The sequence below is a fragment of the Maylandia zebra genome, linkage group LG6, assembly GCF_041146795.1.
Source record: "Maylandia zebra isolate NMK-2024a linkage group LG6, Mzebra_GT3a, whole genome shotgun sequence".
Lineage (NCBI taxonomy): Eukaryota > Metazoa > Chordata > Actinopteri > Cichliformes > Cichlidae > Maylandia > Maylandia zebra.
This window is the reverse complement of record NC_135172.1, coordinates 24,043,239-24,061,045: the sequence shown is the minus strand read 5'-3', so window position 1 is coordinate 24,061,045 and position 17,807 is coordinate 24,043,239. Positions and strand designations below refer to the sequence as shown.

At 40.3% G+C, this 17,807-nt stretch overlaps 1 protein-coding gene across 2 annotated transcripts; it reads right to left on the bottom strand.

Moving 5' to 3' along the window:
* Window positions 1–9,564: 9,564 nt before the first annotated feature.
* LOC143412428 (serine/threonine-protein kinase pim-2-like) lies at window positions 9,565–16,249 on the bottom strand. Of its 2 annotated transcripts, XM_076884891.1 has the most exons (11): window positions 16,146–16,249; window positions 15,267–15,509; window positions 13,278–13,520; window positions 12,514–12,756; window positions 12,245–12,379; window positions 12,033–12,127; window positions 11,844–11,891; window positions 11,522–11,740; window positions 11,238–11,418; window positions 10,981–11,151; window positions 9,565–10,891 (listed from the first exon to the last, which is right to left on the bottom strand). In XM_076884891.1, the coding sequence occupies exons 1-11, from the start codon at window positions 16,204–16,206 to the stop codon at window positions 10,800–10,802; spliced, it is 1,731 nt and encodes a 576-aa protein (XP_076741006.1). In that variant the 5' UTR covers window positions 16,207–16,249; the 3' UTR covers window positions 9,565–10,799. The 2 variants fall into 2 exon arrangements, with proteins under 2 accessions (XP_076741006.1, XP_076741007.1); XM_076884892.1 differs by lacking the exons at window positions 15,267–15,509; window positions 16,146–16,249 and adding an exon at window positions 14,151–14,406 and having other exon boundaries at window positions 9,566–10,891.
* Between the last annotated feature and the right edge of the window lie 1,558 nt (window positions 16,250–17,807).

Sequence of the window (17,807 nt, the reverse complement as noted above, 5' to 3'; positions counted from 1 at the left end):
CTTCGTCCGTCTTCGCTGGAGGGTCCGTTGGAGGGACCGCTTCAGCCTTCGTTTGTCTTCGCTGGAGGGTCCGAGGCACCGCTCCAGCCTTCGTCTGCCTTCGCTGGAGGGTCCGAGGGACCGCTCCAGTCTTCATCCGCCTTCGCTGGAGCGTCCGAGGGACCGCTCCAGCCTTCGTCGTCTGCTGGAGGGTCAGTGGGACCGCTCCAGCCTTCATCAGCTTCGTCCGTCTTCGCTGGAGGGTCCGTTGGAGGGACCGCTTCAGCCTTCGTTTGTCTTCGCTGGAGGGTCCGAGGCACCGCTCCAGCCTTCGTCTGCCTTCGCTGGAGGGTCCGTGGGACCGCTCCAGACTTCATCCGTCTTCGCTGGAGGGTCCGTGGGACCGCTCCAGCCTCCACCAGCCTTCATCCGCTTTTGATCAAACATTTCACTTGGGGTTACATGTTTGATTTTTGGGTGGGGGGAAATGTTACGTTTCGGTGTTGTCAGTGTTTTGTTTTTGCGTGACTGTCATGTGTTTCCTGTTTTACTTTGAAGGTCTGTTGTTATCTGAGTGTGTTTAGTTTACATTTTCCCTGTCTCGTCAGTTCTAATTTGCCCCAGCTGTGTTTCCCTCCTGTGGTCCATTCCCTGATTGCTCCTTCTATGTATTTAAGCCTTGTGTTTCAGTGTGTCATGGTCGCGATCTTCCCCCCGTTGTAAATAGTTTGACGTCTTGTTGTAAATAAATAGTCTGTTGTAAATAGTGGTGAATGGGTTGGTCAATACTTTCGTTTTGAGACACTTCCGTTTTGGGAATTTGGTGGAGAGCCTTAGTGGGTTTTTTTTGTCGTGTTTTTGCCTTATTTTTATTTTCATACGTTGCACGCCGGTTGCCTAGGCCGGGGTGTAACACTTGACTTTTTCTCACTGTGTGGTCCCTGTAGGACAGCTACAATATTAAACCTTACCTGCTGATACAGCTTCAAGTGACACTTCAAGACGTTTAGTCAGAAATATTGTTTCATAAAAAATGACTTTTTTATGATTAAAATAAATACTTTTACTTGCCTTGTTTACTTACCTCCATCACTGATACAGATGCAGTGAAATCTCAGTTTAAGATGGGACAGGAAGAGAAACAGATTTAAGGTAATTAAATACACTATGTGAAAAAAAAACCCTACTGGGCCACACCTCCTAATTATTATCATTAATGACATGTTTTCCTATGTGATACAAATGCTTTTAAGGAACTAAGTCTGCGTGCCCTGTCCCAAATACTTTGATCTTCTGTTATTTACTGGATGTGTTCAGTAACCTCTGGTTAGCACATTTTGTGAGAGCTAGAAAATGACAATATGACTTATGACAAAGGAACATTTGTAGTAAACCTTTAGTGTCAATATGTTAATTTCTAATCCTGTCAGTGTTTTTATTTGTGTTGCTCAGAAAGTGAATTGAAAGCACTCTATCATATGGTTTCATCACTGTATAATATTGGATGTGATGATGTGCTATGGCTTATCATTACAGCTGTTAATATGTTGATGCAAATATTGGGGTGGCCTTTACAGTGTAACCCAGACCGATACATCAACCATGCAGTAAATCCTGCACATAAAAAGTGACTACAGTGTACAGAGTTCATTCTGTGTGTGCTGTGTTAGGTCAGCCTGTGGAAATATATTGGTCGGGTAAACTTGAGACTTCATGTTGCTCGAAGGTCAGTGTGATTGATTATCTGTGCCTTACGAGGGTATTATGAAGTGTATGCTCCCTCTCACCCACTGTATTTGGATAGGTTTTGGGACACTCTGTCCACAAAGACCTAAGGGGGGAGAGAAGATGAAAATGTAATAGTAACGACAGTGACAGTGAAAAATATGTAGAATGTAAAATAAGATTTGAACTGTAATGCACATTTTTCCCCAAGTTGTACACTTTTGCTTTTTCCAAAGTGAAGAAACAACTTCTCTTCTAAGCCATATTAAGATTAAGATTTATTATATTGAGAAACACTGGATTGTATAAATCAAACCAAGTTATCACATAATATACACATTTGTGAACACTTACATGAAATTTATTTAGATGCATCATAAATTACAAGATTTTTTTTTACTTTCTAACGTTAACATTATGTGAACAAATGGCAGATAAATACATAAGTAAACCCATCCTTTAAAGTAATGATACACAACCTGTAGTAGCCTGTGAACTACAATATACACAGCAGACTTTTCACAGTGTGTATAATAACCTCTTCTTCTTCACCCACCTCCACAGGCTGATGCAGACACAGATGGTCTTGAAACACACAGAAGAGACCTCATTGGACCACGGACTCGATGCTCCACAATGCATCAGCAGTGCAAAGCAAAAAAGCTGTGTCCACTTGATCTCAGCTAAGGCAGCCGTTTTAAATGCTAGTTGTTTCTTTAGTTGTTATTCATTAGGAAACACAGTTTACTGCACCCATGTTTGATATTTGAAAATCCAAAGTTTAGCACATGAATTCCTATCTGATCGTAACATTATATTGTAGATAACAGGTGTTTAAACAGAGTCACCAAGTTTCCTGCAGTAAGTAAATGTACAAATTTCCATTAATAAAGAGTTAGCAGATTGTACCACATTCAGTATGTGTTTTGTGGTGGTAGATTTCTGAGGATTTGAATGGTGGTTTGTAATGAGCTCACAATGGAAACTAGAATTTTAATCTTAAGTGTGTATACAATATTTTAATATACCCTAACTTTCCATTTATTATTACTTCCATGGATACAAGTGTAATGGAACCTAAACACGTTGTTTCCATTACCAAAAACTGCTTGCTGGGGTCTGGAGTCAATGTACATCTTAATTACTGTGTATGTTCTTGCAGACAGTTTACTCATTAAATATGTTAAACCTGTCATGTAAAAGGAAGCCTTCTTCATTTCTTTGCTACAACCAAGTTCCTATCATGTTTAATCTAACTTGCATCTGCACTGTTCGAATACATCCTCACAGCAAGCTGTTCTACAACTTACCAGCACCAGAAAGGTTTTGATAGATGACAGCAAATTCAAAAAACTTAATGAAGCACTTTTTTTTGGCCAATAATGTTATTTAATTCACTGCTAATGTTACAGTAGCACAATCATAGTGGGAACTCCTTTAAAACTCCTTTTATAATTTCGGATACCTCAGCCTTTTCTCCTTGTTTCCCTTATGGAAGAATGGTTTATTGAGAGCCACGCTTACACTGACGTTGACATGGACCAAATGAAGGTCCAGATGTATCTCTCAGGTCCTGTGTCAGCAGTGGCGTGTCCAGCGGGGTGGCCACCAGACTGGCCACCCCAGGTGCCACCCCAAAGGCAAAACAATAAAATTCAATCAAATATCAAATGTCCGATTATGTTTTCACGGTGAAGCTCAGATATCCGAGTGTAAGTGAATGCAGCATCGGCTTCAGCGCTATGCGCATCACGTTAGCAAAGGTAGGAGAGCCAAGCACGAAAGATGGCACTGCAGGAAACAATTTTTCGGTGAAAGAAAATGAGGACAGAATAAATGTCCCGGTAAGTAATATTAAGTTTGCTGAGTTTAGTAAACTTCGGTGAAATTAGAATACCAAGGAAAAAAATAACACTTAAAGAATTATTGCAGCCGTTGAATATTTCAGACAGTATGCTACTGAGGGCAGCTAACATAAGAGTTATGAGTTATAAGATATAATCTAAGTCGTAACATTGCTGTATGGAGCTGCAGATTTGGTTGCAGGTTAACATAGCTGGACTGGCCATCGGGCATACCGGGCATATGCCCGGTGACTTATTTTTTTATTTTTTTTTGTAAGGGCACGGACAATGAGAGGTGGTGGATTGGCCAGATGCAGGTCGATGTGTAAAAATAACTCAGTTGTTTGGTGGTGGCTATGGCGGGGCTTCCACAGAGGCCAGCAGGTGGATGAGGGAAGGGGAGGCAGGAGGAGAGCCCCGAGGCAGCCGCCAGTCTGAGTGTCAGGTGAACTGAACTTCAGGTAAGAAGTTATGACCGGGGCCCTATTTCAGGAAGCCGGTTTAGAGCAAAATCTGAGTAAGTATACCCTGAGTTAACGAAAACTCTGGGTTTTCGGTTTCACAAAGCGAGTTTAGATTAATTCTGAGCGAGTTACTATGACAACACACTCCGTGAAGCTAACCTGCCCCCTAGCAGGTTTACTTCAACTAACCCTGACTGTCCCCGCCTCTTTGTCGGAAACCTGACTGTAGGAAGTGTCAGACATGGCATGCCCCTTCCTTGAAGAGCCAGTAGATGTTGAAGCCCAAATTCTCCGCAGAGCTCTCCGCCGGGAGAGAGTGATTAGAGCGCGTTTGGACATTTTATCATTTCCTGATGATTTCCTGTGTGAACGTTACCGTTTTTCAGCACAATCTATAATTTATTTGAATAACATCCTCAGGCCTAATATTGCTCATGTGACACATCGCGGACATTCTCTCAGTTCTGTACATATTATTTGTATCGCACTTCGGTTTTTTGCAAACGGGAGCTTTCTGTATAATATTGGTGACGCTGAGCACGTTTCCAAGGCTACCGTCTGTCGGGCAGTCAGGAATGTTACAGTTGCACTGAAACGTCTCCTGTACTCGTTTGTGGTGTTCCCCGGTCACAGACCCACAAGATTTATCAAAGAGGGATTCCACAAAATTGCAGGTAGCAGGATGAACAAAACTTAATTCATGATGTGGTGATACTTGAACTACTACTTAAATTTTACATTTATTCTCACGGTTCCCAGGCGTGATTGGCTGTATAGATGGCACTCACATTCCAATCATTGCTCCTTCAGTAAATGAAGGAGACTATGTGAACAGGAAGTCTTTCCACAGCATTAATGTACAGGTACATGGTTCCCTGTAGCATTTCAAACTAACAAATTATTTCATTATAGTAATGGATGCTAATTTGTGTTCTCTGCACTGTGAAGATCATATGTGATGCTGCCAACATTATCACAAATGTGGAAGCCAAGTGGCCAGGCTCTGTGAGTGGTGGTGGTGGAGGACCCCCACCTGTTTTTCAGGCCTCCGTTTTTTTTCTAGTGGCCATAACGGGTCACATTTGAGTATACAGAGTAAGCAAATATGTACTTGTAATGTGCTCAGATAATTTCAATAAGTGCTTACAGAGGGGAAATTAATGTAGCCTCTAACTGCAATTGATTTACATCGGACAAACAGACCAAGCACTATGGCCCATGATACAATTACACCTTACCTGTTTGGACTATATTTTTATATTTCATTTTTACTTGCTGCCAGGAACGTTGGGGGCCTGTTGGGTTGCACCTGCGCTCAAATCACATCACAAAATAAACTGTATAAAACACAAAATAAAATATAATAAAATAACGTGTTAAATGGGTGGAAATCCCTAGATCAATGTTTAAATTAACACTCACGCATTGACTCTATGTTTTGCCATGCATGCTCCCTTTCTTTTGCAGCTGAGGCTGTGTTACTTTTTTTCTGCAAAATTTGCATGTTATCAGCATATGCTGCCATCAGAATTTCGGCCTCAAGCGCTGTAAAATACATTGACCGCGCCTTCTTTCCCTCCGTCTCCATGGTGACTCGCTTAATCTGTGCTCCACTGATCAGGGCTTTATGTATCCTCGTGCGCGCGCTTAACTTGGGGTTAAAGCAACTCCGCGTTGATTGAACTAATTGTTATCAGCCTTTCTGAAACCGAATATTCCGAGTTGGACAGTTCGGGGTTACTCAACCCTGAGTATCGTTTTTCACTCTGAGTTTTCTAAACCGGCTTCCTGAAATAGGGCCCTGCAGTCTATCTGGGTCAGATATAAACCAAGTTTAGGTGGAGTTTATTTTCGTCGTGCTGACTTTTTACCCTCAGTTGCAAAAACTCGTACTGCGTTCTAGCCAGCTTGATGGAGTTTATATACAGCTGGGTGGGTGCTATGATGTTACTGATAGTGAACTTTATTTTATTCATAAGGTTAGTAGAGTTGCCAACGGCTCCTTAAAAAAATGGAATGGTCCCTCATTCAGAGAAAATATTACACGTTTCGTATTGAGCTGAGAAGAGACGCAGTTTGTCCCGGACTTTAGCTATAATGAAAAAAAGACACAAAGCTGGAGTTATTCTGTCGTTACGCTGCACAGCTGCCTCTTCTTCTCTCATTCTCTCACCCTGCCTCTCCTGTTGCTACTTCAATCATGAAACTGATCAATGATCAGCTGATCAGCTTTTCTCTCTTGTTTGTTTATCGCCCACTTTGTGCCAGAAACAGGAAACCAGCGGATGTCGCGCTAAACAACAGCAGCACTTTTAAGCTTGATCAGCTGTTGTTAGAATTTATTTAATATTAATTTCTAGTATCAGCTGATGTTTGCTGGAGCCACAGCTGTAAAGCTGCTGGTCATGATGTCGGTTTGGATATGTGGTGAGAGGGAAACATGAAGATGAAACCAGGAGATGTCCTTACTGAACCATCAGAGCTGAACAGGTGATGGAGAAACAGGTTTACCTTTTGGGTGACGTGAATGAGTTGAAGTTATGAGCTGTTTCTGAGAGACAAATAACACCAGGATCCTTTTCTAAGTAGCTGACAACTGGTAACTGTGCAGGGGCGGGTCTAGCAAAGTGTTTCCAGGGGGCCAGGTAGGGCATTAACAGGGAAAGCGGGGCACAAGGAAATACTTTTCTTTTTTATTCTCATTTAAAATATCTAGCTTTTATTAAATAATTATCTAAATCTTGCGAACAAAGTTTTTATCTGACGTAAAATGTATAGAAATCATACATATACCAAAAAGACTGTGTACATCACTGTCACAACAGCATTTGTTTTCATTCAAAGGCTTTATGGCTTTAATACCTGGTGGGCCGGTCTGTAGTGAAAATGCCTAATTTTTTGTCCCAGTCCAGCCCTGCAGGTTAATACTGGCAGTGTCACCATGCCAGCTGACTGTATTTCATCATCAGCCAGTGTTGTTCTTTATACATCAATATTACCAAAGTTTATCATAAGGCAGCATATAAAGTATTTACTTGCTTTCAGGTTTTATTCAAATGTTAGTCTTTTCATTTGTTTCCCCACTTTTTTCCTGTTTCAAAATCAAACACCAGTTTGTGAGAAGATTATCTTCTTTTTTTTTAACATACAATTGGCTAATTTGCCAATTGTATGTTAAAAATGTTCGTATTTTAATATTCAAAGATGTTTTTGCCCAAAACATATGTGCACTACATGTCAGTAAAAATACTATGCAAATATTGATGTCCTTGAATGCTGAGTAAGCACTGACAAAGCACTGATTGTATCTCTTGTACTTTATCAACGCAGTATCTAAAAACTTTGCACCGTAGTGGTTAAAATCTCATTCTAATAAGAGTTAAAAGTGCATTTGGTTATTAGGTTTATAGGATTATTGAATTATGGTTAACGGTTGGTAGAATTGTTTTTAACATTATCTGCCAATTACATCTGCCACCCTTCTCCAAATCTGTGCCCCTACCTGGCCCCCCCAACAAAAATTTTCTCGACACGCCACTGGATGTGCTCCGCTGGCACGGCCATTAATTTTTTAATACACCTTCTCAGATTAATTCACTGGGTGTCGTGCCATCAGTTAACCCTTCGCGTGCCAGCTGTGTGGCAGGAGTGCCCAGGATTGCCGACTCCTGGTCTAACCCATGCGAAATACAGGGCTGCAAATTCCCCTCTTGTCATCTAAAACGATTGCCTATTATTGTCACAAGGGGGCGCTTTGATGCAGTCTTGCTGCGTTACGACCTTGCGTCTTGTGCGCAGGAAGCATTGGCTGTCTCTTCCTATGAGAGCTTCGCAATAAGATAAGATAAGATAAGATAAGATAAGATAAGATAAGATAACCTTTATTAGTCCCACACGTGGGAAATTTGTTTTGTCACAGGAGGAAGTGGACAGTGCAAAAGTTATGAGGCAAAAATTAGAATACAATAAGAATAAATACAGTACACAACTGTACAGAATAGAATAAAATAAAATACTATATACAGTAGAATAAAATAAAAATAAATATACAATAAGATAAAAATAGAATACAAATACAAATACTATATACAACTGAGTAAAAATACAACGATGACAGAAAGGATTATTGCACTTAGTATTATTGCATATGTATGGATGTGTGTGTTTGATCAGTTAAAGTCTTTATTATGGAGTCTGACAGCAGTGGGGAGGAAAGACCTGCGAAATCTCTCCGTCCCACACCGTGGGTGCCGCAGTCTCCCACTGAAGGAGCTGCTCAGTGCTGTCACAGTCTGCTGCATGGGGTGGGAGATGTTGTCCATCAGGGATGACAGCTTAGCCGCCGTTCTCCTGTCACTCACCACCTCCACTGGGTCCAGAGGGCATCCTAGAACAGAGCTGGCCCTTCGGATCACCCTGTTCAGTCTCTTCCTGTCCCCAGCAGAGATGCTGCCGCCCCAGCAGACCACGCCATAAAAGATAGCAGAAGCCACAACAGAGTCATAGAATTTCTTCAGGAGTGGGCCCTCCACTCCAAACGACCTGAGTCTCCGCAGCAGGTACAGCCTGCTCTGCCCTTTCCTGTAGAGGGCGTCTGAGTTATGAGTCCAGTCCAGTCTATTGTTCAGATGAACACCAAGGTACCTGTAGCTGTCCACAGCCTCAATGTCCATACCTTGGATGTTCAGTGGTTGCAGTGGAGAATGCTTGTGCCTGCGGAAGTCTACCACCAGTTCCTTGGTTTTACTGGCGTTGATCTGGAGGTAGTTCAGCTGGCACCAGTCCACAAAGTCTTGGGTCAGACCTCTGTACTCCTTGTCGTCCCCATCAGTGATGAGGCCGACTATTGCAGAGTCATCAGAGAACTTCTGCAGGAAGCACTGGGTGGAATTGTGGGAGAAGTCTGCAGTGTAGATGGTGAAGAGGAACGGAGCCAGAACCGTTCCCTGTGGGGCCCCCGTACTGCAGACGACCCTGTCCGACACACAGCCCTGAGTCCTCACATACTGTGGTCGGTCGGTGAGGTAGTCCAGGATCCAGGTAGTGAGGTGATGGTCCACTCCAGAGTTCACCAGCTTGTCCTTTAGAACCGAGGGAAGAATGGTGTTGAAGGCACTGGAGAAATCAAAGAACATGAATAATGGCGGTCAAGTGTTTTTTCAACAAAGTATGCAGTGCTGCAAACTAGATAATGAGACCAAATTGTTTTTTGTTTTTTTTACATATCAATGCTAATAAGCTACTCTTTTATTAGGCCCCGAACTCTGACCACAAAGGGAATAACGTGTGTCGAATTACTTGTGTTGGAGTTATTTGTCCCGGTGAGTCACTCGCTTTCGTTAGCTACCTGTTAAGTTTACACAATGTATTTTTCCCGCCGATTAAGCTCAGAAACATTTGAAAAAAACTAAACAAAACACCAATACAGTCGGGAACTGTGAGAATGTATTGTGTTGTTTTACTTATCTTGTTGTTCCTTACAGTAAGTACAATAAGTGTTTAATGTTCTAAGCTACAGATGGTACTTATCAGTACATATCTATATTTTTATATCTATAAAAAGAAAGCTGACGCTTGCGAGACTTGGTCTGGGTTTTTATAGCAGATGACATTAAAAATATTGTGCAGTCAAAAACGAAGTGAAGCAGAGCAAAGTTACAGAGGTTTGATTAGAGACACAGCTAAGCGTACGTGCCGGCGGGTGAGAAAGCCACATCTCAGTGATTCTGATCCGTCGGGTCCGCGTTTTGTGTTCACGTCTTTGTGCAGAATCCGTGTATCTGCTCTCATTTACTGTTTTAGCGGTTTGGTGGTTGTAGAAATTTTGTGAGGTTTAACCTGAGATTCTGGCGTTTCGGGCAAAATAAATTTCTATTTAAAAATCGATTCAGGTTTTAATGAATCGATATCACGTTATCCAAGCCAGAATCGATTTTAATCGATAAATCGATCATCAAAACCCACCCCTATTAAGAAATATAAAATTTTCACTACTGAATGGACATTAATGATTCAATTCAACCTTAACTATAGCAACAAGTCACATCTGTTGTCTAGAGGCACTTTACATTGGAAGGCAGAGACCCTATACTATTAGAAAATGAATCCCACCAATCAGAGAGCCCACTATGAGCAAACAATCAGCAACAGTGGGAAGGAAAAACTGTTGCAACCTCTGTTAGATCCAGGAAATCTGTTGAGACGCATTAGAGGTTAGGGCAACAGATGCAAGTCTTCAGAGCAGTGACAGTGTGACTTTCGTTGTGCATACTTTAACCTGATTGAGTTTTCAGTTTTCTTACTTGTCAAAATGCATCATGAGTAAAAAACAATCCTTGACATGGTAATGAAAGAGTATTCTCAGCAAAGTTGAGTTAAACAAGTTTTAATGGAAGTTTAAGTTAAATCTTTTGATTTTTACTAATTTTGATTACATCAACGTAATTTTATTACATTAACCTAATCAAATAAGGCCAATTTTGATGAAGCTCCTGACCCAGCCCAAGCTCTCTATGAAGACGAGGAAAAACTCCCCGGGGGGCCAGAATGATGGGAAGAAACCTCGGGAAAGCCAATTCAAAGAGAGATCCCCTTTCCTGGGATGGCTGGGGGGGGGGTTACAGGAATTTCAGGATAGCAAAATTTAGAATTGGCCAAAAAAACCCAAAAAACAACCTTTTCCTGTTAAAAAAAACCAAAAAAATGAAAGAAAGACAAAAAAAGAAAGTTAGGTCACGTATCACACTTATATGATAATATATGAAATGTGTGTGTGTGAGAGATGGGTTTATCTGAGCCAGGGGTGACGCTGGAGGTCCCCCAGCGTTGGGCGCTTCTCCGGGACATCGGTTAAACACGCATCCAGGAAATTCCGGCAGTCTGGAAAGAAAGAAAGGAGAGAAAAGATGAAGATGATAGTTCCAGTGATCCAAGCCATCAGTGAATCTTGAAGTGTGATGTTTTCTTACGTGGGGACAGATGCTCGTTGAATTTCAGTTCGTTTTCAATGAACGTCATGATATTAAAGTCCCCCACATGAAGCGCTTCGTACAGCACCACTCCCATTTGCCACACCGTGGTGGGTCCAGGCCTGTATTTTTTGCCCCAGTAACATTCGGGAGGGCTGTGGATAGGTGTACCTAATAAACAGACACAATTACAATTTCTTCTAAAACAAAAGGCACAAATTGCTACATCTGTGAAGAGCAGGAGCTGAATATGTTACCATAGAAGAAGCAGAACTGCGATTGCTCCGTAGCAAAGCAGCTCAGGCCAAAGTCAATGATACGAACTCGAGGCACATCTGAGCCGGTCTCAATCAGAATGTTCTCACTCTTGATGTCCCGGTGAAAGATGTCTTTCTCTTCCAGGTCCTTTGCTGCATCAACCAGTTGCTTCAGAATTACCTGGAAAAGATGAAAAAGACAGTAATGAGTCAACAGGTTGATGCTTCTTTGATACTCTGTGCTTTCAGTGCTGTACAGTCTAAGGCTCTTCCAGTCAACTTACCTTGGCCTTTCCTTCTGGTAAACATCCTCCATTTTCTCTTATGTATTCAAACAGGTCCACCGCGGGGACAGGTCTCTCCTGCACCAGGATCAGCTCTGTGCCAAAGTCAAACCAGTCCAACAGAGACACAGGAGCCGACGTTCCCACTGATCCATCTGCTTCAGCTGCAAGCTTCAGCAAAATGGCCACTTCCACTGAGACTTCCTTCCCGTTTTCATCCTGATATATTACAACAAAGTGGATGATGAGGAACAGATGTTTCACAGGTGAACGCTGCACTCAGTCCAGGAATGTAAAAACAGTTCAAGTGTTGCACACTTACCGTCACTTTGATGGGGATTCTGTTCTTGGGAACGTGTTTGATGGCTACCTAAAAGACACAGAGCATTGGTGAGCATTTCCTCAGTATGACATCATTAAAGGTGTAAAACTGCACCTTTAATGCTCAGCTGACGATATTATCCGTTATCTGCATTACTGCCTGTCTTACTCCCACCATCTGAACACTTACTGGGAAATGATCTGTTATCCTGTAGCCAGCAAACACTGCTCCACAGCCGCCATTTCCTAGATGGTGCTCCTGCACATATCTGGCTTGGTATTCCCCTGAAAAGACCCAAATGTTGTTTTACTACAGCTGTGACACAAATTACTCTCTGCTGTACCCTAAATGTTCATTTTGCTCTTCACCTGAGTATAAAAGCCAAGCTGCTTGCTACTTACGTTGCTGGTCGGCTGCTGGATTTTGGACGACGTTTTTGGTTTTGTCCTTTTTCTTTTTCTTGGGTGACTCTTTGCTGTCTCCCGCAGACTTGTTTCTGCCATTTTTTGTGCACCCCTTTGTGTTTTGACTGCAGTCTGCAGATGTGGAAAACAGCAAAAGCACATCAGCGTATTAGATCATACACACAAATATCTCCCAAACACTAATATCTTAAACCGAGCAACCAGCTGTGCACTTAATCTACCCCTCACTCAACTAATTAGCCTACCTTTACCAGTGTCCACGGAGGAAGACGCTTGCTCCCTGTCTTCACTCGTAGGCTCAGCAAGTTTAATCTTCTTCGGTGCACTGGTTGTGCCCGCTCCATCTTGCTGGGCCTTACGCTTCACTGCTTTGACCTGGTGTGTATCTGAGCTGGTGGAAGGAGCAGCCTGCTCAGTGACCCTCCTTCTTTTTACGGGGGTCTTCTTTTCAGGACTGGCCTTTCTTTTAGCCATCCTGCTCTTAGAGTCTATAAACAACAACAACAACACAGTAGTGAAAAAGAGTGCTCGACATCAGGACTGGAAGGATTTTGATGCCATTTTAGGAAGTATTGGTTAAATTATAATAACAAGTTTATCCTTTTGATAAAAAACAGAGCAACACGAGTCCATACTAGGTCTACTAAGACTTAGATCTTCATGACACTTGTTGATCTGTTTTTACTGCTGAGTCCAAGAATAAACTAATAATAAAGATTTGAAATAAAGATTTAAATAAAGAAATAAAGATTTCAACTAATTCTTCTTCAGTCATATGGGTATACACACTATATAGACCACCTTTATAGAATTATATTTTTTCGCAGATGTTGGCATAGAGCAGATCAGCTATTTTGAAACAAAAAATACACTTTTTTTTCATCAGTAACAAGAACTCCATAACAGCAAATGAACTGTACAACGGAAAAGTATCTCCCAAACACTAATATCTTAAACCGAGCAACCAGCTGTGCACTTAATCTACCCCTCACTCAACTAATTAGCCTACCTTTACCAGTGTCCACGGAGGAAGACGCTTGCTCCCTGTCTTCACTCGTAGGCTCAGCAAGTTTAATCTTCTTCGGTGCACTGGTTGTGCCCGCTCCATCTTGCTGGGCCTTACGCTTCACTGCTTTGACCTGGTGTGTATCTGAGCTGGTGGAAGGAGCAGCCTGCTCAGTGACCCTCCCTCTTTTTACGGGGGTCTTCTTTTCAGGACTGGCCTTTCTTTTAGCCATCCTGCTCTTAGAGTCTATAAACAACAACAACAACACAGTAGTGAAAAAGAGTGCTCGACATCAGGACTGGAAGGATTTTGATGCCATTTTAGGAAGTATTGGTTAAATTATAATAACAAGTTTATCCTTTTGATAAAAACAGAGCAACACGAGTCCATACTAGGTCTACTAAGACTTAGATCTTCATGACACTTGTTGATCTGTTTTTACTGCTGAGTCCAAGAATAAACTTGTCACATTATTTTACCAAAAGACAAAGTGCCCCATTAACCTTTCTTTGATTAGACGTGTTGTAATTATGCTATTTTCAGTCAAACATACCCATATGGAAAAGAAATAGTACAAATTTATAAAAGACTTGCGTAAGATGTGGCCTACTTCATGCAGTGAATCATATCAGGCTTATATGATTTACTCATGAAAGTGGCCACTTTCTCATTACTTTCATATATTGTTTTAGTAAGTATCCAAAACATACAAGTTTCACACAAGACAGATACAAACTTTATAAGATTTATATATATCTTTTCCATATGGGTAGGATTCAAATGTTTCATTTTATACACAGACTGTCAACATTTTTAGAAAAGTAGATTCTGTTATTTGAGGGATTTTACCCAGATTTGATGTATTTGTTTACTTACTTTGATCTCCTGGATCTTTCTTTTCTCCTGAATTTGTATTTTTTCTCGTTTCCTTTTTCATGTTAATTTTTGAGACCGTTTAAAAGTGAAAATGTCACCGTGATGAGGGAATACTTCTTCAAATGTGTGCGCTTGTCTTTCCTAAGCTGTTTAAGCGAGTTCCGTAAGTTAGCTTTCAAAATAAACTCAGGAGACTATGGCAACAGAACCTTGCCTTTCAGTGACATCACCGACTGCCAGTAAAAGTGTTCCTAAGTAGTTTAAAGAAAAACACTGTGGCAGACAAAGCCATAATAATTCATATAATTTAATGAGAAGTCGATATACCTACCTATAAATTTTGTTTTTTAAATTGTGCATTAATTTTTTTATATAGTGTAACTACTGGACCTTATTTCTCTTTTTAAATCTAGAGACAACCACGTTTTTGAGGTTGTATCACCTTTCTCATAGCTATTCATTTGTGTGAATAGCTATGGGTTAACTAGCTATTGGTGTTAATTTACTGATTAACTTATAAAACACATGCTCAACTTACTGAAAAAGTCCCACAGTGGCTTCCATCCTTATGTTGGTTTGTCCAGTTTACGGCAGAACACATCAAACCTGGGGCCCATGTCAGCCCTACTTGCGGCCGTATATTTAAGTGAAGAAATATAAAGCAATTTGGCACTTGAAGAGCCTTTTTTGTTAGCGGGGGATTTATTTATTTTTGAGTCCAATGTTAAAATGCGTTCTTAAAAAAGTTTAAAAAAAAAATGAATATGAAGGTCTAACCCAGGAGTCAGCAACCTTTCTGATGATAAGTGCCATCTAAAATTTCCTTAGAAGTCAACGTGCCATATGATTGCAGTAGCAATAAATTTAATAACGCTCTATATCAACAGTTACACACTATATAGACCAACTTTATAGAATTATATTTGTTTGCAGATGTTAGCATAGAGCAGATCAGCTATTTTGAAACAAAAAATACACTTTTTTTTTCATCAGTAACAAGAACTCCATAACAGCAAATGAACTGTACAACAGAAAAATATCTCCCAAACACTAATATCTTAAACCGAGCAACCAGCTGTGCACTTAATCTACCCCTCACTCAACTAATTAGCCTACCTTTACCAGTGTCCACAGAGGAAGACGCTTGCTCCCTGTCTTCACTCGTAGGCTCAGCAAGTTTAATCTTCTTCGGTGCACTGGTTGTGCCCGCTCCATCTTGCTGGGCCTTACGCTTCACTGCTTTGACCTGGTGTGTATCTGAGCTGGTGGAAGGAGCAGCCTGCTCAGTGACCCTCCTTCTTTTTACGGGGGTCTTCTTTTCAGGACTGGCCTTTCTTTTAGCCATCCTGCTCTTAGAGTCTATAAACAACAACAACAACAACAACACAGTAGTGAAAAAGAGTGCTCGACATCAGGACTGGAAGGATTTTGATGCCATTTTAGGAAGTATTGGTTAAATTATAATAACAAGTTTATCCTTTTGATAAAAACAGAGCAACACGAGTCCATACTAGGTCTACTAAGACTTAGATCTTCATGACACTTGTTGATCTGTTTTTACTGCTGAGTCCAAGAATAAACTTGTCACATTATTTTACCAAAAGACAAAGTGCCCCATTAACCTTTCTTTGATTAGACGTGTTGTAATTATGCTGTTTTCAGTCAAACATACCCATATGGAAAAGAAATAGTACAAATTTATAAAAGACTTGCGTAAGATGTGGCCTACTTCATGCAGTGAATCATATCAGGCTTATATGATTTACTCGTGAAAGTGGCCACTTTCTCATTACTTTCATATATTGTTTTAGTAAGTATCCAAAACATACAAGTTTCACACAAGACAGATACAAACTTTATAAGATTTATATATATCTTTTCCATATGGGTAGGATTCAAATGTTTCATTTTATACACAGACTGTCAACATTTTTAGAAAAGTAGATTCTGTTATTTGAGGGATTTTACCCAGATTTGATGTATTTGTTTACTTACTTTGATCTCCTGGATCTTTCTTTTCTCCTGAATTTGTATTTTTTCTCGTTTCCTTTTTCATGTTAATTTTTGAGACCTTGTACAATGGAAAATGTCACCGTGATGAGGGAATACTTCTTCAAATGTGTGCGCTTGTCTTTCCTAAGCTGTTTAAGCGAGTTCCGTAAGTTAGCTTTCAAAATAAACTCAGGAGACTATGGCAACAGAACCTTGCCTTTCAGTGACATCACCGACTGCCAGTAAAAGTGTTCCTAAGTAGTTTAAAGAAAAACACTGTGGCAGACAAAGCCATAATAATTCATATAATTTAATGAGAAGTCGATATACCTACCTATAAATTTTGTTTTTTAAATTGTGCATTAATTTTTTTATATAGTGTAACTACTGGACCTTATTTCTCTTTTTAAATCTAGAGACAACCACGTTTTTGAGGTTGTATCACCTTTCCATTTTCTATTAAAGTACATTAATTCATGTGTACTTTGTTTTCTAAAATAAAAACATCATAGTTACCCAATACCCCGTTGTTGTGTGAATAGCTATGGGTTAACTAGCTATTGGTGTTAACTAGCTGTAAAGCTGCTGGTCATGATGTTGGTTTGTATATGTGATGAGAGGGAAACATGAAGATGAAACCAGGAGATGTCCTTACAGAATCATCAGAGCTGAACAGGTGATGGAGAAACAGGTTTACCTTTTAGGTGACATGAATGAGTTGAAGTTATCAACTGTTTCTGAGAGATAAATAACACCAGGATCCTTTTTCTACGTAGCTGACAGCTGGTAACTGTGCAGGGGCGGGTCTAGCAAAGTGTTGCCAGGGGGCCAGGTAGGGCATTAACAGGGAAAGGTGGGGCACAAAGAAATACTTTTCTTTCTTATTCTCATTTAAAATGTCTAGCTTTTATTAAATAATTATCTAAATCTTACAACCAAAGTTTTTATCTGACGTAAAATGTATAGAAATCATACATAAGACACAAGACTGTACATCATTGTCACAACAGCATTTGTTTTCATTCAAAGGCTTTATGGCTTTAATACCTGGTGGGCCGGTCTGTAGTCAAAATGCCCGATTTTCTGTCCCAGTCCAGCCCTGCAGGTTAATACTGGCAGTGTCACCATGCCAGCTGACTGTATTTCATCATCAGCCAGTGTTGTTCTTTATCAATATTACCAAAGTTTACCATAAGGCAGCAGAGAAAGTATTTACTTGCTTTCAGGTTTTATTCAAATGTTAGTCTTTTCAGTTGTTTCCCCACTTTTTTCCTGTTTCAAAATCAAACACCAGTTTGTGAGAAGATTATCTTCTTTTTTTAACAGGCAGATAAAGTTTTGCATTGGAACTGGCTAATTTGTCAATTGTTTGTTACAAATGTTCATATTTTAATATTCAAAAATGTTTTTGCCCAAAACATATGTGCACTACATGTCAGTAAAAATACTATGCAAATATTGATGTTCTTGAATGCTGAGTAAACATTGACAAAGCACTGATTGTATCTCTTGTACTTTATCAACGCAGTATCTAAAAACTTTGCACCGTAGTGGTTAAAATCTCATTCTAATAAGAGTTAAAAGTGCATTTGGTTATTAGGTTTATAGGGTTATTGAATTATGGTTAACGGTTGGTAGAATTTTTTTTTAAACATTATCTGCCAA